The 18,428-nt window shown below is 39.1% G+C and overlaps 1 protein-coding gene across 1 annotated transcript in view; it reads left to right on the top strand.

The window, feature by feature from the left end:
* The window catches only part of atad2b (ATPase family AAA domain containing 2B), a 66,724-nt gene that overhangs the window by 28,668 nt on the left and 19,628 nt on the right, over positions 1–18,428 (top strand). Inside the window, exons 25-26 of the mRNA XM_063494762.1 lie at positions 15,971–16,702; positions 17,819–17,937. Of these exons, the coding sequence (XP_063350832.1) occupies positions 15,971–16,702; positions 17,819–17,937 (851 nt within the window). The remainder of the gene's footprint in view (positions 1–15,970; positions 16,703–17,818; positions 17,938–18,428) is intronic.

Here is an 18,428-nt window from a genome sequence, read left to right on the forward strand (position 1 = left end):
CTGGTACAGACCAGAGGTGATGAATCATCTTGTTGTGTGGATTTAATATTTCCTCAGCTTCTCAAGGGTCCAAATGAGAACATGCTGGTGGCCAGCAGCAGAAAACAAAGCACCTTGCCTAAAGCTGAGGTGATGATGTTATTATTAGTTATTAGAACTGGACACTGATTCTCCTCAAGCCACTTCTTGGCTACCAAGCAGAAGCAATCTTGAGCTGCACACTCTGACACCCCGTGGCAGTCACTAATAAAATCCGTGCAAAGCCCCGAGCATAAGCTGCCATTTTGTGGGCACAGATGCCTCTTGGATCATTGTGGCACCAAGCGTGAAATGAATGTAAAATTATCTGTGATGCCTCTTGCTTCAATTTATTGTTTTGGGGTGCAGATGAGCTGACATCAGTGTCAGCTTATCTGCACTAGTTAATGTCTTTGAAGATTCATTCTGCGTATGTGGATCTTTCCACTCCCAACGTATCTCTGTGCATTGCTGTTGCCACATGCTAAGTGTGCACAATTTACAGCGTTGTGTGATGAGACTCTTCACAGGATTTTAATGTCTGTTTTTTATTTCTGTGCCATGCAGATAACCATATATATTATTTTAAACCGCTTACATTTCTGTCTGAAAGAAATGAGCCTGGAGAGTTGCACTAGAATGATTGAGCATCAGTGCTCAGTGTCTCTGTGCATGCCCAATGACGACAAGCTGTGTTGCCTAAGGACGCTAGAAAAGGGGAGAGAGAGTGAGGGAAAGGGGGAAGTAAATGAGTGAGTGAGGGCGGGAGGCTTCTGAATGCTAGACAAAGTATTATAACACTGACAATTCCCTATTATGATATATGGTTAATGCCTTTTCAGAGGCTGTGCTTAGTGTTGTACAGACAGATTAGGGCAAGGGTGAGTATGAAAATACTGCCAGTGCGTAGGTGTCCATTTTGCACAGTGTTGTTTTTATTATTTTTGTTGTTCTTTGTAGAGCTCAGTTGAGCCTAAAAGCTTTCATACAGTGTATTAACAGCAAAATTTCTGCTGATGGACTGCTTTATCAAATGACTAAACCTCAAATGACACTCCCTTTGTTTTCTTTCTAGGAATATCTTCCGTCATTCCTGAGCTTCTGTTGGTAATAGACAGGTTTGAATTTTCACAAAGGACTGGCTTGCCTGCCATTCCAATTAAAGTGGATCTAGAGCTGTGTTTTTTGCGATAAAGGGGTTCTCCGTTTTTACTCTGCCTCTCTCCAACATTAGAGAGCAGCCTGGCATTCCAGCATTTAGTCTGTACTACAGACAGAAAATTATACAAGGCCTCCTGGGCTTTTACTCTCATTGTTTTTACCATAGTGCAGTCGATTAGTCAGTTTCAGTAAACATCAGAAGCTAGTAAACGGCAAGCAGCCTAATGGGGTGCATTCCCTCTCTCTGCCCAGTCCTGATAAGTTGTAATTGACTGGAACAATTGCACAAACATGATGCATTAGTGCTTGATTAGTTGAAATGACATATGGATTTGTTGATGAGGCCTAAATTGTCTTTTGAACTTCATGCAATACTCAAACTCGGTTTTATAGGATGTGAACTGTTATCCGTGTTCCTATTAACATCCTGCTTTTTTCATAACGTTTGGGTTGGTTTGGACAGCACGCTAACAACCTTTTTCTAAAATTCTTATTGAGTATTTTGCTCAAACACGCTTTACAAATTTTCACTTGAGTGGTTTTAATCCTTTGGCTTCAGCGGTTATTGGTAATGATACCGACACCTTTTCCCCCCTCCTACAATAGAGAAGCTAATCTCTTTGGTGAAGATTAACTTTCCTTCATATAAACTCACATATCCATGCTCACATCTCTAGGGACTCTTTAAAAGCCGAGTCACATTAGACCACCATAAGAATAGAAATGTGCGGTGACAAGGTTTTTAATTACATCAGCTTAGTCCTAGAATCACGTCTAGGCTAATCACCACATCTCCATTAAACCCGGACATCAGATGCACTTTTTTTCTCTCCATGTACGTCACCTTTTCAGCAAAAAAAAAAAGACATAACAATTTTTAATAATCACTAACCATAATTTAATGTTCATACTTTTATAGAAATCAGGGATTTGACCCATATTTTGACTTATAAGCAGTCCATGTGGGCCCACAGTCGATCTTTTTTTAGGCATGCTTGTTTCCAAGTATGTCCTCTACAGTTAAAGGACCTGATCCAGAATGGTTGTAGTTTTGTATATCAAAATCAAAAAATCAAAGATCAAAAAAGCTATAGTAAAGAAAATGGATTAGACTTTTCCATCCAAATTCTATCTACTCTTTTACAGCGAGTTGACCATTGTATGTTTCACATGAAATGCCAATTACTCTGGGACAATTAGATGTTCGGTTCTCTTTCCCATGTAACACTTCCATTTCTGAGGGGCTTTCACTTATTTTATTCATCACTGCATTTTGTCTTTGCTAGGGACAAGGGAGTGTAAATTGCTATATTCACAGACCTTGAGCTATTTCCATTTTGAAGTCAGGTCTTTAAGTATTTGGACAGTGACACAATTTTCATAACTTCTCTACAGTACCTCCCTCACCACCACCACAAGGAGACTTGAAAATGAAGCAATCAAAATGTGATTGAAGTGTCATTTTGGAGCTTTAATTCCAGAGGTTCAAGAAAAGTTAGCCTAGGTATCTACACTTAAATGCAGTGTTTTTCTTGATAGGCTTTTGAGGGGAGGCAATCAGCCTCTTGCCATATTTTCTGCGTGTTTTCTAGTGATCAGGGAGATGGAAAAAAACAAACAAAACAAAAACAGTTAATGAAAGTCATTAAAAGAAAAAGGTAAAATAGAAAAAATGCTGTGGATATCTCTTTTAGCTCTGGTTAAATCTAGTAGGTTTGGAACATCATGACATTGAAGTAAGTCTGAATGACCTTGTGTAGCTAGTGTGACCCACCTGGTACCACAGCCTGCTTAACAATAGTATAAGGCAAGTGTGGGTAAAACTGAAGTGCCCAAGCTTCAGCTTAGGTCAGACCAGAGAAGAACAGTGTGCTGTAGCCCTAGCTATACTCATGCCCAAAACCAACTCCACTGTGGGCTAGTTTGAGATCACTTTACACACTCGGGGAAAACTGCCATTAGTTAGCATCCCTGCCCACAGAGGTGAACCGTTTGGCGTTTTCAGCTGGCCATCATGAATCAAAAAGAAAATATTATATTTGTCTCAGAACCAAAATGTGCCTCTTTTAGTCTATTTGTGATTATTTTGTGTGTCTTACTATGTTACACAATCTCTGTTGCTTTCGCTGCAAACTGGTACTAGACGATCAGGTTGTTAGCAACCAAACTTGGCACACAGGTGCATCTTAGGGCCTTCAGTGTTCCTATCTATATTAGAATTAATGACATCATAGCATTTATATACTTAAACAACTCATATAAGTATTATTTTAAAAGAAATAGCATCAAGAACATCTAATACAACGCAAAGTTTTTTAAATGTGCATGATAAATTATGTTATCCCGTTGCCTGGCAGCCACCTGGTAACAGGTTAAAATGACCTGCTTTTTGCCTTTATGCACCTAAAACACCTTACGAAAGCATCCTGTTGTAATGACAGTAACATCTTTTTATTTTCACAAAAGCTGAATTAGAAATGATATAATGGCCACATGTTACCTAGCAACCTAGCAATGGCAAAAGTGACCAATTTTTGTATTTCTGCATCTTATTACACCTTATAAAGAGCGTCATATCATTTTTATTTCACAGCCAACGGCACGAACAGACAAAATAATACTGTAGCATGGGCATGTGCTAGTGCCATCCAATATGTGGCAAGAGTCTGCAGTCACATGTCATATTTTATATTAAGAGGATTACCAGGATTCAGATGGTCTAAGTTTAATAAATGGCTGTTGAATTGTGAAAGGAAAACGGCATACAGAAAGGTGTCTGTGTGGAGGAAAAGAATCTCAGTGTAAACATCGGTTAATTTAATATTCCTTTCTGCCAAGTCCTATTATCATACAGCTGTGACAACCAGAATCCTTTAACAGACTCACAGGGTATCTAATTGGTATCTAATCTAATCAATTTAGCACGTGCAAGACTTTCAGCAGAGTGCAATGGCTATCCCTCACTGTGAATGTGAAATGCCTCCTGATCTTGGCTTTTGTCAGATGGACAGTAAAATGAAACTAGGCCAAGCTGTGGCATTATATCCCAGAGTAATCTAACCGGTAATTTCCATGTAAGACACATGGATTGTATGACAAGTTATTTTAATTTACCTGTGAAAGTTCACGGGGCTCCGCGGAGGTGTCACCATTTTAATATGTAGCAAAACAACGTGCATGCCAAGTGAAACTGTAGAAGTGTTTACAGACGATAAATAGATTAAAACTTAAATTCTACATTATGTTACTGGCACCCACCTCCTGCTCTAACACAGATCTCTGGAGAGTATAGTGCTCCCGTTTTCTTCACGGTGTTTTATTTTACACTATAGCTGGCTGTTGAACATTACTGCCCTTGTCAAAAGACTTCTGCCAGGTGCATGATCATACTTTCTCCACTCCAAGAGGAGTGCTATTACTTGCAAATCAGTCAAAATGAGTCAACCGGTGCAGATCTCTCCACCCCCTCCCACTCCTGACTTACAACATGTGTGTATGCATGTTATTGCTGCAGGCGACAGACCTTTTTCCCCAGAAGGCTTTCATGACCTGCTTTGTATGTGCATGTGTGCGTAGGCTGACATCTTCAATAGTTCTTGGAGCTGCTGGTGCGTGAGGGCATATCTGTCTTCTGTGAAGAGGGCACCACAGGCACTGTTATCCCACTGGCCATTTACTGAGCAGCAGAGAGGAGAAGGACAGGAAAAGATTGATGCTCTGACTGAATTATTTTCTCAGTTCTTCTTTCTTTGGCTGCATTTACTCTTTGTAATACTACTGATATGCAGTCGCATTACTGGGTGACAAGGTCTGACACAAAAGAAGCTATTTGTTACACGTTACATTTTATTTAAGGCTGCTCGAATATAGCAAAAATCATGATCCCAATTTTGGTGACTAGCATGTTATTAATGAAATGATTTTTCTTTCATTTATACGTCATACAGTTATTGAACTTAAAGCATTCCTTTTTACTGGAGGGTTCCCTAATCTGTAAATATAATGGAAATGAAAAACAAATTGAAAAATGGAGGAGAGTGTGGCAACACAGGGAATTTAAGGCTCAGACTAACAGGTGGCCAACTGGTGGTCTGCCTCCTACGTGGTAAGTTTACAGGTACAAGCAGGGTGAAAAGAGCCCCAGGCAACGGTGGACCTGGTTGTCTCAGGAGACCTGTATAGTAGCCACGGGAAGAGCAACAGAGAAGCGGAGCTAACATCCAGCTGTCCCAACAGAAAGCAGACTGAGCGAGAAACCTAGAGACAAAGGAAGCTGCAGGCAATTGTTAATAATCCCTCCTCAGGTTCACTTATGGAAACCCTGTGAGTTTATCTTTCACTATAGAGCTTATTGACCGAAGGCTGTCTTTTTTTCTTTTCTTTTTTGGAAGCATCTATGCTGGAAATGAACAAAGAGCGAGTGATCCAGAGATTTCAGGGAGGGGCAAAAGGAAAGAAAAAGGTGTGTGTGTGTGGGGGGGGGGGGGGGGGAGAGAAGGGGTCTTTTGCTTACAATATGAGAACAATCAAGAGTGTAGCTGTTAAAGTGAATATAAAATTTAAATTAAAATTTTCTGTATCGTGTCCTCCATTTTATTAGGTTGAAATATGTATGTTTCTGTTTTGGTGTTGGTGAATAATCTGCAAATTCTTTGGTTTACCCATTAAAGTAAGTGCTTTTTGTTCAAAGTGATGCTTACTGGTGTTGCAGATGGAGGTGCTCTTTGTGTGTGTGTGTGTGTGTGTGTGCGTGTGCGTGTGCGTGTGTTTGTGTGTTTTCTATTGTGACTTAATAAAATCAGCGTGCTGCACTTAGAAGAAAATTAACCCCTGGTTAACCCCTTTCACCATCACTGAACTTGCCAGGATACTCCCTGAGGTCATTGCTCCAGCAAACACAATAGCAAGAAAGGAAGCTTTCAACCTTTTTTATTGTGTATTGGTTGTGTAAATGGTAGAAATTATTTGCCAGTGTAGCTTTAATTGTGCTAAACAGAAGAGGTTTCCTACTGGCAGAGCCAGGCTACCTGCATATCCCTGCGTCTTTGTGCTAAGCTACACTTACTGTTGCTTTGTTTAAAGTTCAGAAAAGTGGCATAAATCTTCTCACGAGACTTTTGGCAATAAAACGGTTTTATTTTTCAAAATGTTGAAGGAGTCTTTTGAACCAAGAGTAGTGGCACGGCCTGAGGTGGAGGTGTGGTGGGTGAGTGTGTGAAATGGGAAGGTAGTGACACAGCAATAGAGGGAAGTGACTGATCTCCTTAATTTCAAGAAGCAAGGAGCGGATCATTTATTGATCCGGACATTTCATTAAGTGTCAGTGCAAAGTGTCACATCAGTTGATAAACTAACGGCCGGCTTCCTTTCATGACTCGGAGACCCCGAGGCCGTGCGTCCCACGATGAACTTTCTCTTTTGTCTCCTCCAGCGTTTTATTTGTCATCTCGTGTTTTCTCTTCACTCATTCGTCTGCATATTTTCCTGTCTCCTACTTGAAGCCCACCAAGCACATATGGTACATGCTGCTGCTGCTACGTGCTGTTGCATCATAGCTTGCAACCTGAAAAATAAGTAAAAATCTTGTTTTTCTTTATTTAAAACCATTGTGATTAAAGTGTTTTTGTATACGATTTCTTACATGAAGTCATGCTGTTGGAATGTATATGTAAAAGTGGAAGCACAGCTAAAGGAAATCAAAGAGTCTATCTCAGACTGGCATCAGTGTTTGTGTTCAATGAAGCTGAGCTTAAATGGCCTTGAGGCGTTTGAGAGTTATAAGTCAGTTTATCGCATGCATTCATTTGAGTGAGCAAAATTATATCTGAATTTATGAACCCATGAGGGACACACCATATAATTTTGAGCTTTTTCTCATGTCCATAAGGATCAATAATTGGTGCAAACTGCACCTGTGTGTATCATGTCTGCACCTAATGTATTCTATACAGAGCATTTTTCATTTGCCGTTTGCCCCACTGGTATTGCTGGTTCAAATGAGTGAAGGCATCATATTAAAAACCTTTTTACTTATACATCCTCATGATTTGCATTTTAAATAACCCTTTAAACAAGAGCTTCTCTTGACATAACTTTTTTGACATTTCCTAATATGGTTTTCCTTTTTTTATGTTTGCCTCTGTAAAAACAACATTTAATTCATTAATTTGGTTTAAGTTATCAGGAAGCAATGAACTGGAGTTTGTTCTGCAGTCAGGGCAGGGGATATGCAGCTTTTGTATTGCTTTAATTACTACTCAGTTGAATGATTTAGAAATGGCTGCAATCCCCAGAGAGGGATACAGCTGGGAAAATACAGTTTTTCAAGAATAAGTGCTTGTTGCTAGAGTTTAGAACAACGTCGCCAAAATAGTGGTACTCTTCCTCATCTGAATTACAATGATGCTTTTGTTAGAAAAAAGGTGGTGACATTTAAGCATGTTCTAATAGTTTTAAAGGACACCTGGGGATAATTTTAAAGTAAAAATAATGTGCATTTTAAGTGAATAATCTGTAGACTTTGAGTGTTTACTGTTTACTTGGACAGCATGTGTGTAGAAAGGCTTTTAAACTTTTAAATTTGGGTCACAGCTTTTAACTCCAAGCTCCTCCCCATCTGTTTTGGGTGATCAGAGCTGGACTGATCGATACTTCATTAATGTTACTCAATTGAGGCCCCAACTTCAGTCGATTCCAGTGACCTGGGATGACAAAAAGCTGAGTTGGAAGCTGATCTGTTCCTGTCGTGGTGCTTTTTGTTTTTTTCTTTTGGATCGTCATATTTTTAATTCAGATGTGGATGCAGGTGGAAAATAAATGTGGACAAGGGAAACAGTGGGCATGTAATACCCAAGGGTTCCCATCCTATACCCATGCTTGCAGTGAATTCATGGTTGCCTACGTACTACATGTATGAAGGAAGGTGCACAGAATCTGGAAATGAAACAGTGCACCGCAAAGGTAATGTCATGAATTTCTAGCTCCTTACAAGCACACAATTTTAATACCTTTTCATCCAGAGCACTGACCATAACAAATTAATATTTGTTTTATGCTGCTCACAGTGGTAGAGTACCACATATGCTTTTGGTTTCTGGAAAACACAAGTATTGATTTGTTATGGAATAACTTTTTTCGAGAGACATCCTAAGTATTAGAAGTGTGTCTTTAAATTTTGTGAGTAGCCTATACTGTATGTAAGTCATAAAGTTTACTAGTGGTAATTTGCCTTTTCTCAACTTTCCCCCTTATTCACAATGTGTCCTTATATCACCAGAGTCATACGCTCATATTCTGGTTGTTTTTGTAATCTCTTAAATCTGGAATTCTAATATCAGTGCCTTGTCTTCATTTCTCGAGAGCTGCAGTAAATTGACCTTACATTCAATAGCTTGACTCAATTGGATTCTGCTGTGACTAACACGCACACAAATCCTATGTGGTTATTAAATAACACATGTAAACACAGAAACAAAACCATCTGTATATTCACATATTTTCTTGGGAGCTCGTTTCCCTTAGTCCCATAATTTTGTAATATATTTCCCTGCATGAATGCACCGCTGTGTTGGCCTGCTGTCCCACATGCAAATTCATAGAATAAAATTACAGAGCAAGCTTTCTCTGTAGGCAAGGAAAATTTTGTTCATTGCCATGGAAACTCACAATCCACGCCCTTACACACACACACACACACACACTCGTAAATAGTGCACGCACATTCAGCAGGAAGGAGGTAAATGGGTTGGTAAACAACAGTACATCTGTCCAGGTTAGGAGAGAAACATACTTGTGTAGAATGGACCAGGGAAACTCCTCAGACCAGTGCTACTCACAAAATTAATGGACATGAAATTTATCTACAATTTCGACAGGACCTCAAATTGTTTGTGAAATGTACGTCTAATTAAAAAGGCAGCAATGCTTTCAGTGGTGATGACACTTACAAATCAATCATTAATTAAGTTTGTTCATTAAGATGAGTGTGTAGTGTGTTAAAAGCTGTATCTCATATTTTTTTAAAAAAAAGGGAGCCCTAGTGAATTCTACAAATATATATTGGGCAAAGTACAGCCATTAGCAGTCTCTTGGCTTTTTTTCTGAACTAACGACCTAACGGCAAAAAGGATTTTATGGATCAAACCAGAGAAGACTGGCGATTCATTTTTATATGCACTGTCTGCCACAGTTTAGTTTTATGTCTGTGTTCAATTGATGTTATTCTGAGAAGTGCTCATCACTTCATGGTGCTTAATTATGGTATGTGTCATGATTGTAGCTTTTAAACTCAGTAATTGTAGCAGCTTCATTGTCCTTTACATCACTGAAAGTAATAACTCATATCTGGGATATTCGATCAGCAGTGAAAAGTTTAAGCTTTACAGTGTAATTCTTCTTCTTTTTTCTCCTTTGGCATTGTTACATTGACGAAGTGAGATCATTTTTTGGCCATTTGTAAATTCACAGTGTTTGTCAGCTGATGTGTGAAGGTTTCACAATGAGAGAACATTGCAGTACGATGTAGAGCAGCATTTAAGCTTTTGCAAGGATACAGGGAAGAATTGTCATGTGTATTGTGTGTCTGAGTTTATGCCTTTTAAAATAAGTTTTACACTTAGGGAAAAGATGAGAAAAGACTTCATTTATCCTTCCTCACCAAAAAAAAGAAACAAATTTATAAACTATGAATTTGATGGATAAAACTGAAGTAAAATAAGATTAGTCTTTCTTTCTTTTCAGCTTAGCAGCTTATAAAGCCTTGAAAGTTACTCGTCCCTAACAAAGTAGGCATCAAGCACAGAAATCCCTATCCTTTTACTTTTTAATTAATTAGCTTTGTATGTTAGTTTTTCAGATGTTAAACAAGTAATACAGCCAATGTCTAAAATGAACAATGGACTGTGGTTTTGTGGCGCATCCAGTGAAAATAACCAGGTGTTTACTGTTGCCCACAAGGACTCCTGTTAAGCATTAGCAGCAAAGATAAAAGATATTATTCTCATAAAATGTTGAACATTCAATTTAAGAAACTTTCCTTTCTTAAAACTTTAACATTAATCAGCCCAATGGGTTTTGGATTATGTAGGCCAAGAACTGATTAAGAATTAATAGTAGTTGAATGGATTGATTACCTTGATTTTGTTTCACTAGCTTAAAGGTATTCAGTAAGTATGACTGAGCACTGATAATGTGGCATTGAATCCATATTCCTAGTATATGCAGCCTTTCTGAGGTGGATACACTTTATGGGCTTGTGTATCACGAGAGAATAAAACTAATGAATAGCATACGTACACCACATTTCATAATGCTAATGGTATGTGGTTCTTCAGAGAGACTATAAACTGTATGATCTGGACAATAATGACAAGGCTTTGGGGTATTTACTGGGTCTATTTTGCTAATGTTACTAGTAACATTTACTGGGTGAGTTTACTCACTTTTAAAGTGAGTAAATTGAGCAAGGTACTCAATCGGACGTAAATCGGACACGTTCACATTTATAGCCTTTATATAAAAAGACAGGCGACAAAGACAGCAGCCCATTGGTTTGTGAAGTCTCTTTCTGATTTTCTTTTTCCAACTCTAATAGGGCCCATTATTTATAAGATGAGCATTGTGTACATAATATGAGACAAAACTAACAATTGAAAGGTTTTTCTTGGGAACCCGAGGCACCGATCCCTGGTGGCCATTACAAAGAATGCAGCTTTAAAGTATCGCAGCTTTAGGATCTGAAAAATAAACCAATGCTATGTCCATATATTATAAGGTTTATAATTCAGATGACATCTGATTAATGGAAAGGAAGTCTGAAATGGGTTTGGATGTGACTTAAGAGTGGTGATCCAATTACAGTGTATCAGAAACATTGATTCACAATTCTTCCCAAAGGCATTGCCAGAGTATGCTGCTGATTTTTTTTCCATTGGTGTCACTGAACTGATTTATTTATTTAATACTTGCTTGCATGGCAGCTTGGATAGCAGTCTCCTGGGGCTTCTGCTTTCAAAACGTGTGTGAGTGTGTGTGTGTGTGTGTGTGTGTGTGTGTGTGTGTGTGTGTGTGTGTGTGTGTGTGGACCCGTACATGCACCGTGGATGGGTTAGACACTTTTAATTATTACAAAGTGCTCTGGTTCTCTTTCCCGTCGTCTTCCCGTCTCCCCGCCCCCATCAGCATATCTCCCCTCTGTGGTTGGCTCTTCATGCTCTAACGATTTTCATGCATTATTTAAGAGCTCACAATGACGAGTCATCTGCTGCCATTCCGACTCACCTTCTCTTCTCTCAGTAGGATGCTTCATATCTTGAATGGTGATAGCTGACCTCAGTAAGACCTCTTGTACTGAACTTTTATTTGTTTGTTTTGGTTTATGTGACAGTAGACAGACACTGTGGGATGTATGCACCCAGGGAAATGAAGGGTCAGCAGAAAATTAGCCACTTAATATGAAGAAGCTGTGTTTTAAAAAACCCAAAACAAAACAAAAACAAAAATGCACGCACCAAGGTAAAAGTTGAGGTAAGAAAGCAATATTTTCTCAGCAGAAATTGAAAAGAGCCATGCTGTGACTAATCGCTGGACTTGGCAAGGTGACGGTTCTACGTTAATACCAGCAACCTAATTCTGAAAAGTTGGGCAGCTGCGTAAAAATGAAAATAAAAACGGAATGCAGTGATTTGGAAATCTCACATACCCATGTTTTATTCGCAACAGAACATAGAAAACATGTTTTGAACTGACAATATATACCATTTTAAGAAAACGTTAGGTCATTTATGGCAGCAACACATCATAAAAACATCGAGACTTGGCCATGTTTACCACTGTACAGCAACCCCTCTTCTTTTAACAGACTGTAAACATCTGGGAACTGAAAAAAATAAGATATAAGATTTTAGCTGCTCAGCAGTCCTGTGTCATTTTTGGTTTTTGCTTTTTTCATGATGTGCCAAAAATTGTCTATTGAGTGGCCCAAACAGCACTCAGGCCTGTTCAGCACCACTCTCTTCTATTATGGTACCATGATGTTGGAATAGATGCAGTATGTGGTCTTGCTTTGGGGCTTTTAGCCTTTCTTTTGGTGGGACAGTGGAGAAAAGACCAGAGGAAGTTTTATGCACTATCTTTGAATTAGCCTTATGACATATGAGTCACCATTTCAACACTGAGCTAAAAAGGCTCCCAGAATCATGCTAGGGTTTGTTTGTTTTGATGCAGTGCCACCTCAGGGCCCAAAGATCATGCACATCCAGTATTGCTTTTTGGCCTTGTCCCTTGCGCACACAGATTTCTCCAGATTATCAGACTGATTTGATCACATTATTTATGGAACTTTACATCGTGAAGCCAACTTTACATCGTGGAACATTATTCTGAAATTGTTGCACAATTTGTAGTCACAGTTTTTGCAGATTTGTGAACCTATGCCCGTCTTTACTCCTGAGAAACTCTGCCTCTTTAAGATGCTCTTTTTGTAACCAATCATGCTACTGACCTGTTGCCAGTTAACCTAGTTAGTCCCAAAATGTTTCTCCAGCTGTTTTTCAGTACCCCTTACTGGGTTTTTTTTTAGCGTTTTGTTACCCTTATTCAAAGTTTGTGCACAGCAAAATCTCCAGTGTTAAATTAACACTACAGAGTGTCTATATGTGTCCACACTGTTGAGTGTTAAATATAACACTGTTGAGTGTTAAATGAACACTTTTGACAGTGTTGTATTTTTAAAAGTAACCTAGTCAGTTTTCAAGATTTACAATGACTAACACAGAGCAGTGCTGATTTTCTAACACTGGAATATTTCTAACATTTTGAGTTATTTTCCAGTGTTCAGAAAATCAGCACTGCTCAGTTTTATTCATTGTAAATCTTGAAAACTGACTAGGTTACTTTTAAAAATACAACACTGTCAAAAGTGTTCATTTAACACTCAACAGTGTGGACACATATAGACACTCTGTAGTGTTAATTTAACACTGGAGATTTTGCTGTGTGGAGATGTTTTGCTGCCATTAAATTCAAAAGGCGCTAATATTTTAGTTCTAACATTTGATATGTTTTCTATGTTCTGTTGTGAATAATTTTACACAACTTTTTCAGAATTGGGGTGGTATATCCGGAAGGTTTAAATTTAAAAAAAAAAAAAAAAAGTGGTCAAAACTGAGCATTATGACTAGATGAAAAGTGCGCACACACATTGTTGCTAATGTGAAATATCTGCTTACAGAATCCGATGTTTATCCGGTTTATTTCTTCTTTGTTGCTCTCTTTGTCCTTCCCTGGCCCTTCCTCTTATAACAAAGAAACTATTCTGAGTGCCAGTCATGCCTGAAGAATAGAACTGTGTGCCTGCTCCATAGCGTACCCTCCAGCTGTCATCTCTTTTCAGATCAGATCAGGAGGAACCAAAAATGAAAGGTGCATTCCACCTTAAGTCTAGCTCAGACTGCAGCCCCTGCACCTGCTTGAGAGAGGCTTTATGGCAAACTGTGGACACAATAGCACAGTGTTGTTTTGTGGTGGTAGTATGAACTCTGGCTCATATTGCCCATAGTTCTGCAATACTCTGCTAATGGGAAAGGTGACCATTTCATCACCTACATTACTATATTAAAGTGTCTTAAATAGCAGTTCTATTCACTTATTTTTGGAATATTTTTATATAAGATCAGAAGGTCTGCTCTTACTGTACATGACAAATGCTACTAGCTCTGGATTTTGAACGGGATTAGTCCCCCAGTGTGACGCATACCTAACCTGGTGAATGGTTGGACACTTAATATATGGTGAAAGCAGTAAAAAATTTAAGAATTCAAGGCAGCACTTAAGTGGATACCAGTGTGAGTTTAAATAACCAGGGACAGATGGATTTCACTTCTTATTCTTCAGATGCAACATGAGAATTTAATTGTTACTGACAGGAGAAAGACAATAATGTAAAGTGATGCCACAGAGGAGGTCTAGATAAAATTATAATGCTGCATGCTTTATTGCTTCAGCCTTCCAGATGCAGAATCATACGTTGTTTTTGTAAGGTATATGTACGTGATTAAAATCTTTGGAACGACATACAAGTATGCTATGGATTTCTAAACACAGCTGAAGAATAGTCTTGTGTAAATAGCTGTTTGCTGCAATAATTGTAATACATTATCTGGCATCAAGTGTACTTTGTTCCTTTCTGAGCTGTCTCCTGTGCTGGTTGTGGCTGACAGCAGTTTCGTGACTGGTCATTAAGAGGGTCACTAGAGAACACCATTACCAAAGATGAGGCCCATCAGCAAGCACTGGTTGACTAATTATCCTCTTTGTGTTGTCTATTTCTGGGAGACCAAATATAGCTTTCGGATGGTGCAATAGTTGTCATTGCTCTTCTGTTCTCATTATGGACAAGTACTTAACATAATGTACATATACTGTGTGCATAATCACATCTCACGTTTAGAGTGGAAAGATGAAACCTGGCTAAAAGCATTGGAGGGGAGAGAGGAATTTGAAATTTGACAGACAGCATGCAGGCATATCCTGATTTCCTTTCAGTGTGTGCCTATTCATATCTTTGTGGGGAGCGGGAGTATTCAGGCGAAAAGCTTTACTCAGTATGTGCAGTACAGTGTGATCTCTGCCTAATAATTTTAAGGAGCTGTGATCCTTAAGTCCTTTGAGAACCAAGCTTACATATGTTATTGATTCTGCATAAAATCCCAATTTGGCCGATTTAGATCATCCAATGACCCTCTACAGAATTATAAAGCCTAGTAGTTTATGAATATTAAAGAGTCCACAGTGAACTAACAGTCCAAATCACAGCTCAGCTCATGTAGACAATGTGGTCTTATATTCATGACTTTAGAGTAGATTTCATGGACTTGAACTGGAGCCCTTAACCATAATTAATATGTGCCTAACCTTATTGTTACAATAGCCCTAATATATGTTTTTACTTTATGAGTTTACTTTATTTTACATGTCTTAATCAAGACATGTACCCATAGTGTGGAGTGTGGCTGTGTAAGCAGGTCTAGGTCCCTGCAACGTGAGTAATATTTTTGTGAGGAACTGAGCAGAATTTTATACTTTTTTTTTTTTTAACTTGGGAACAACTTGTTTCTTTGGGGTTAGAGTCTGTGTGTCTCAGCCACTTATGGTAATGGCTAAAAAACTGACTTGTGATGGGGCCATATGTGTGTTTTTTTTCTTTCAGTCTTTCTGTATCTGTCCTTCACTCTGACTTTGTTGCTGTGGTTTGTGTCTGCTCTGAAAAAGCAGCAAATGAAGGCAAATGCCTTGAAGTTTTACTGCATTTAGCATTCTTGTTGGCTTGCTGTGACACTTTAACTGCACTTTCAAAGATCAGGCTTTGGTTTGCTCTTTCCTCTCAAAACCCCAAGCACCATCTGTTGTCATTAGTGTCTAACATCCATGATATAGCAGGACTGCTGTCTCTGTCTGCCTCTTCTCTGTGATCTATGTCACCCGCTGCTTATTACCCTTTGAGGAAGGCCAAATGTCCAGATTTAAATGCAGTGAACTTGTAATATATGCTTTGACTCCATGTGGGCAAGGAGAGATGGTTTGTATAAAATTTACAGTGTTTTTTTTAAAGAAGCAAAAATGAGAAATGGATTTTTCTAAGCATTAGTCATTGTGGAGGTGTGTTGTTTTGGGTTATCTATCCAAAATGCAAGATTTCTGTTAATACAAAAAAGCTACCCATGTGAATATTTTGTGCTTGTTTCAATTAATATTGTTCCATCTTGTCTCTTTTCCTTTCCCCTTTTCCTCACAGATCATGTAAAGCGGAAGGTTCGGAGGCGGCCATCGTGGGGGCGGGGCATCATACGGAAAAAGAAGAACTACAAGAAAGGGACAGAGGAGGAAGAGGAGGAGCCTGAAGCAGAGGTGGAAGCGGCAGGGCCCAGCGACTCATGTTTAACACAGGATGAGGAATCATCTTGCGATATTACAGGTCCCCAACCCAATGGCCATCATCCACATGCCCCCTCCACAGAAGAAGAAAGCTCCAATGAACCCCCTGTTGCAGCTCCCGATAAACCTCCAGATGCTAGTGAAGCCAGAGAGGCGCCAATGCCTAAGGTTGAGGAGCCTGCAGCTAAAGAAGCAGAGCCTGAGATCACAGGGAAACACACCGAACCACATTGCCTTGGTGGTAGTTCTCAGCCCAACACAGATGGGGATAGCGAGGCCAGTCGGGCTGACTTCCAGATTGAAATGTCGGTGTCTTCAGATGCTGAGGACCAGCCTAAGCACACAGAGGTTCTCCTGGTTTCACAAGTGGACTGTGTGAATGGAAATGAGTCAATGGACAGCCTTGACTTGCAGAGCCTCAAGGGGAGCAGTGAGGCAGAGACAAGGACTCCTCAGAGCACGGCTGAGGGCTCTAATAGAGCTGAACAGGATGAGCACAAAGACAAAAATGAGAGCAAACCAACTCAGGAGCAGCATCCTCAGGATGGAGTGGCAGCAACAGAAACTGTTGAGGAAGATCATAACAAAGAAGGTATAATGCCAGTCTAAGAGTTATGTTCCAGCATTAATATTGGTTAACACAAATGTAGAGCTTTTGCTTGCAGTACACTCTTTTCATTATTAATGCTTTCTCACACTCACACATCCAAATATATGTGATGAGTTAAAAAGAGCGAGATGCAATGTCAGGGCTACTTGTTCTGATCTCTTAATTTGACTTGCTAATTTTTAAATTCTAAATTTGTTTTTATGCAACGTTAACAAACATCTGTGAGTTTTTAGACATTCAGCCAGTGGGTTGCCTACCACTTATCTATGATAAATTACTGTTGTGATTATCATCCAGTTTTTCTGATTTATGCTTGGTTTAAAATAGGACGTAAGACTCATTAGTGAAACACAAGTAGTATTAGCATTTATAAGTACTATTCTTGGCTTGGATGCATTTCATAGCAAAATGCCATGGGCTTGAAAGTTATATGGATATGCTACACCTCCTGATATGCATCTTTGGATGGTTTTCAATTTTTAGATTTTCAGCAGTGGCTGCCTTTCCTTTGCTCCAATATATTTAGTTTCTTTGCCATGAAACCTTATGCCCTTTCTACTAGGATGTTGTGTTCAAGTCAGAGACGAGCAATAAGTTTTTGTTTGATTATGGGCCTGTGGTTTGGCTTATGATGAGGCCAGCTGGAAGGCTGAGGTAATGGTGCTGATAAAATATGAAGAAGCCATCAGAGGATGACATGATCGGACAACAGAACACAAACTGTGGCTCCTGAACCAATAGAAAAACTAAGCTACTCCACCCCCATCTCATTAAACACTGAGGCCTGCCTTTTGTTTTCATCAAAGTGTGTCTTGAACCTTTGTAATAGATGGAAAGGAACGAGGCCAGATGTAAGATATTGTACACTTTAAAGCTGATAGTAGCTTCAGATAATTTGTTTTTCTGTTGTATAATTGCATTGGACCTGTAGCCATGATATTTTAAATGTATTTTTCTTTGAATAGCATTTGAATGAGAAGAACAACTGCATCAATTTAGTTAGTTTGCTTAGGTTATTCAGTTACTCTTGATTGCAGTTAAATATTTAATATTTCTTTGGTAATCTATTCATTTGTCTTGTCATTGATGTCTTCGAAGTGGGGACATTCAACAGTAGCTCATCAGAGCAGTTGAAGGAGTCCGCTGAAAGGACCGAGGAAGAGCCAGAAGCAGTACCTCCCCATCCTCCAGTGATAATTGACCACCAGCGACTTTTGGTAAGAATTTTATTTTTTTAAGAAAATAAATAAAGCATTATGACCATAACAGGTGTAGCAACACACCACATGCACTTAAGCTTCCTTACATTCTTGAAAATACTGTAATTTTATTAGGGTGTTTTTAAGGTTTAAAAGGTGCATAGATTTTGGCTAAAGTGCTTGAAATTGCTTAAAATTGTAACTGCACTGCTTTTGTGATGAATTGCTTTTTGACTGAATAGTTTGCCTCTTAGATAAAGAAAGAAAATAAGTTGGGGAGAACCTCTTCTTTCCCATAAAATAAATACGACTGCACTCAAGCATCACCTGCTGCTTGGAGCCTCTGTGTTTGGCTATAGTGTGACCTGCTTTGAAATATACGCCTTGTGATGGAACAGTGGGTGGGACATGACAACATGCTGGGAGGTGGCAGGTTTAATGAGCGCTAGTTTGATAATGAAAAAGACAAGGTCATGGTTGAAACAAGAGCAAAATCTGTAAGAGTGGCC

Source organism: Pelmatolapia mariae, linkage group LG15 (assembly GCF_036321145.2).
Source record: "Pelmatolapia mariae isolate MD_Pm_ZW linkage group LG15, Pm_UMD_F_2, whole genome shotgun sequence".
Classification (NCBI taxonomy): domain Eukaryota; kingdom Metazoa; phylum Chordata; class Actinopteri; order Cichliformes; family Cichlidae; genus Pelmatolapia; species Pelmatolapia mariae.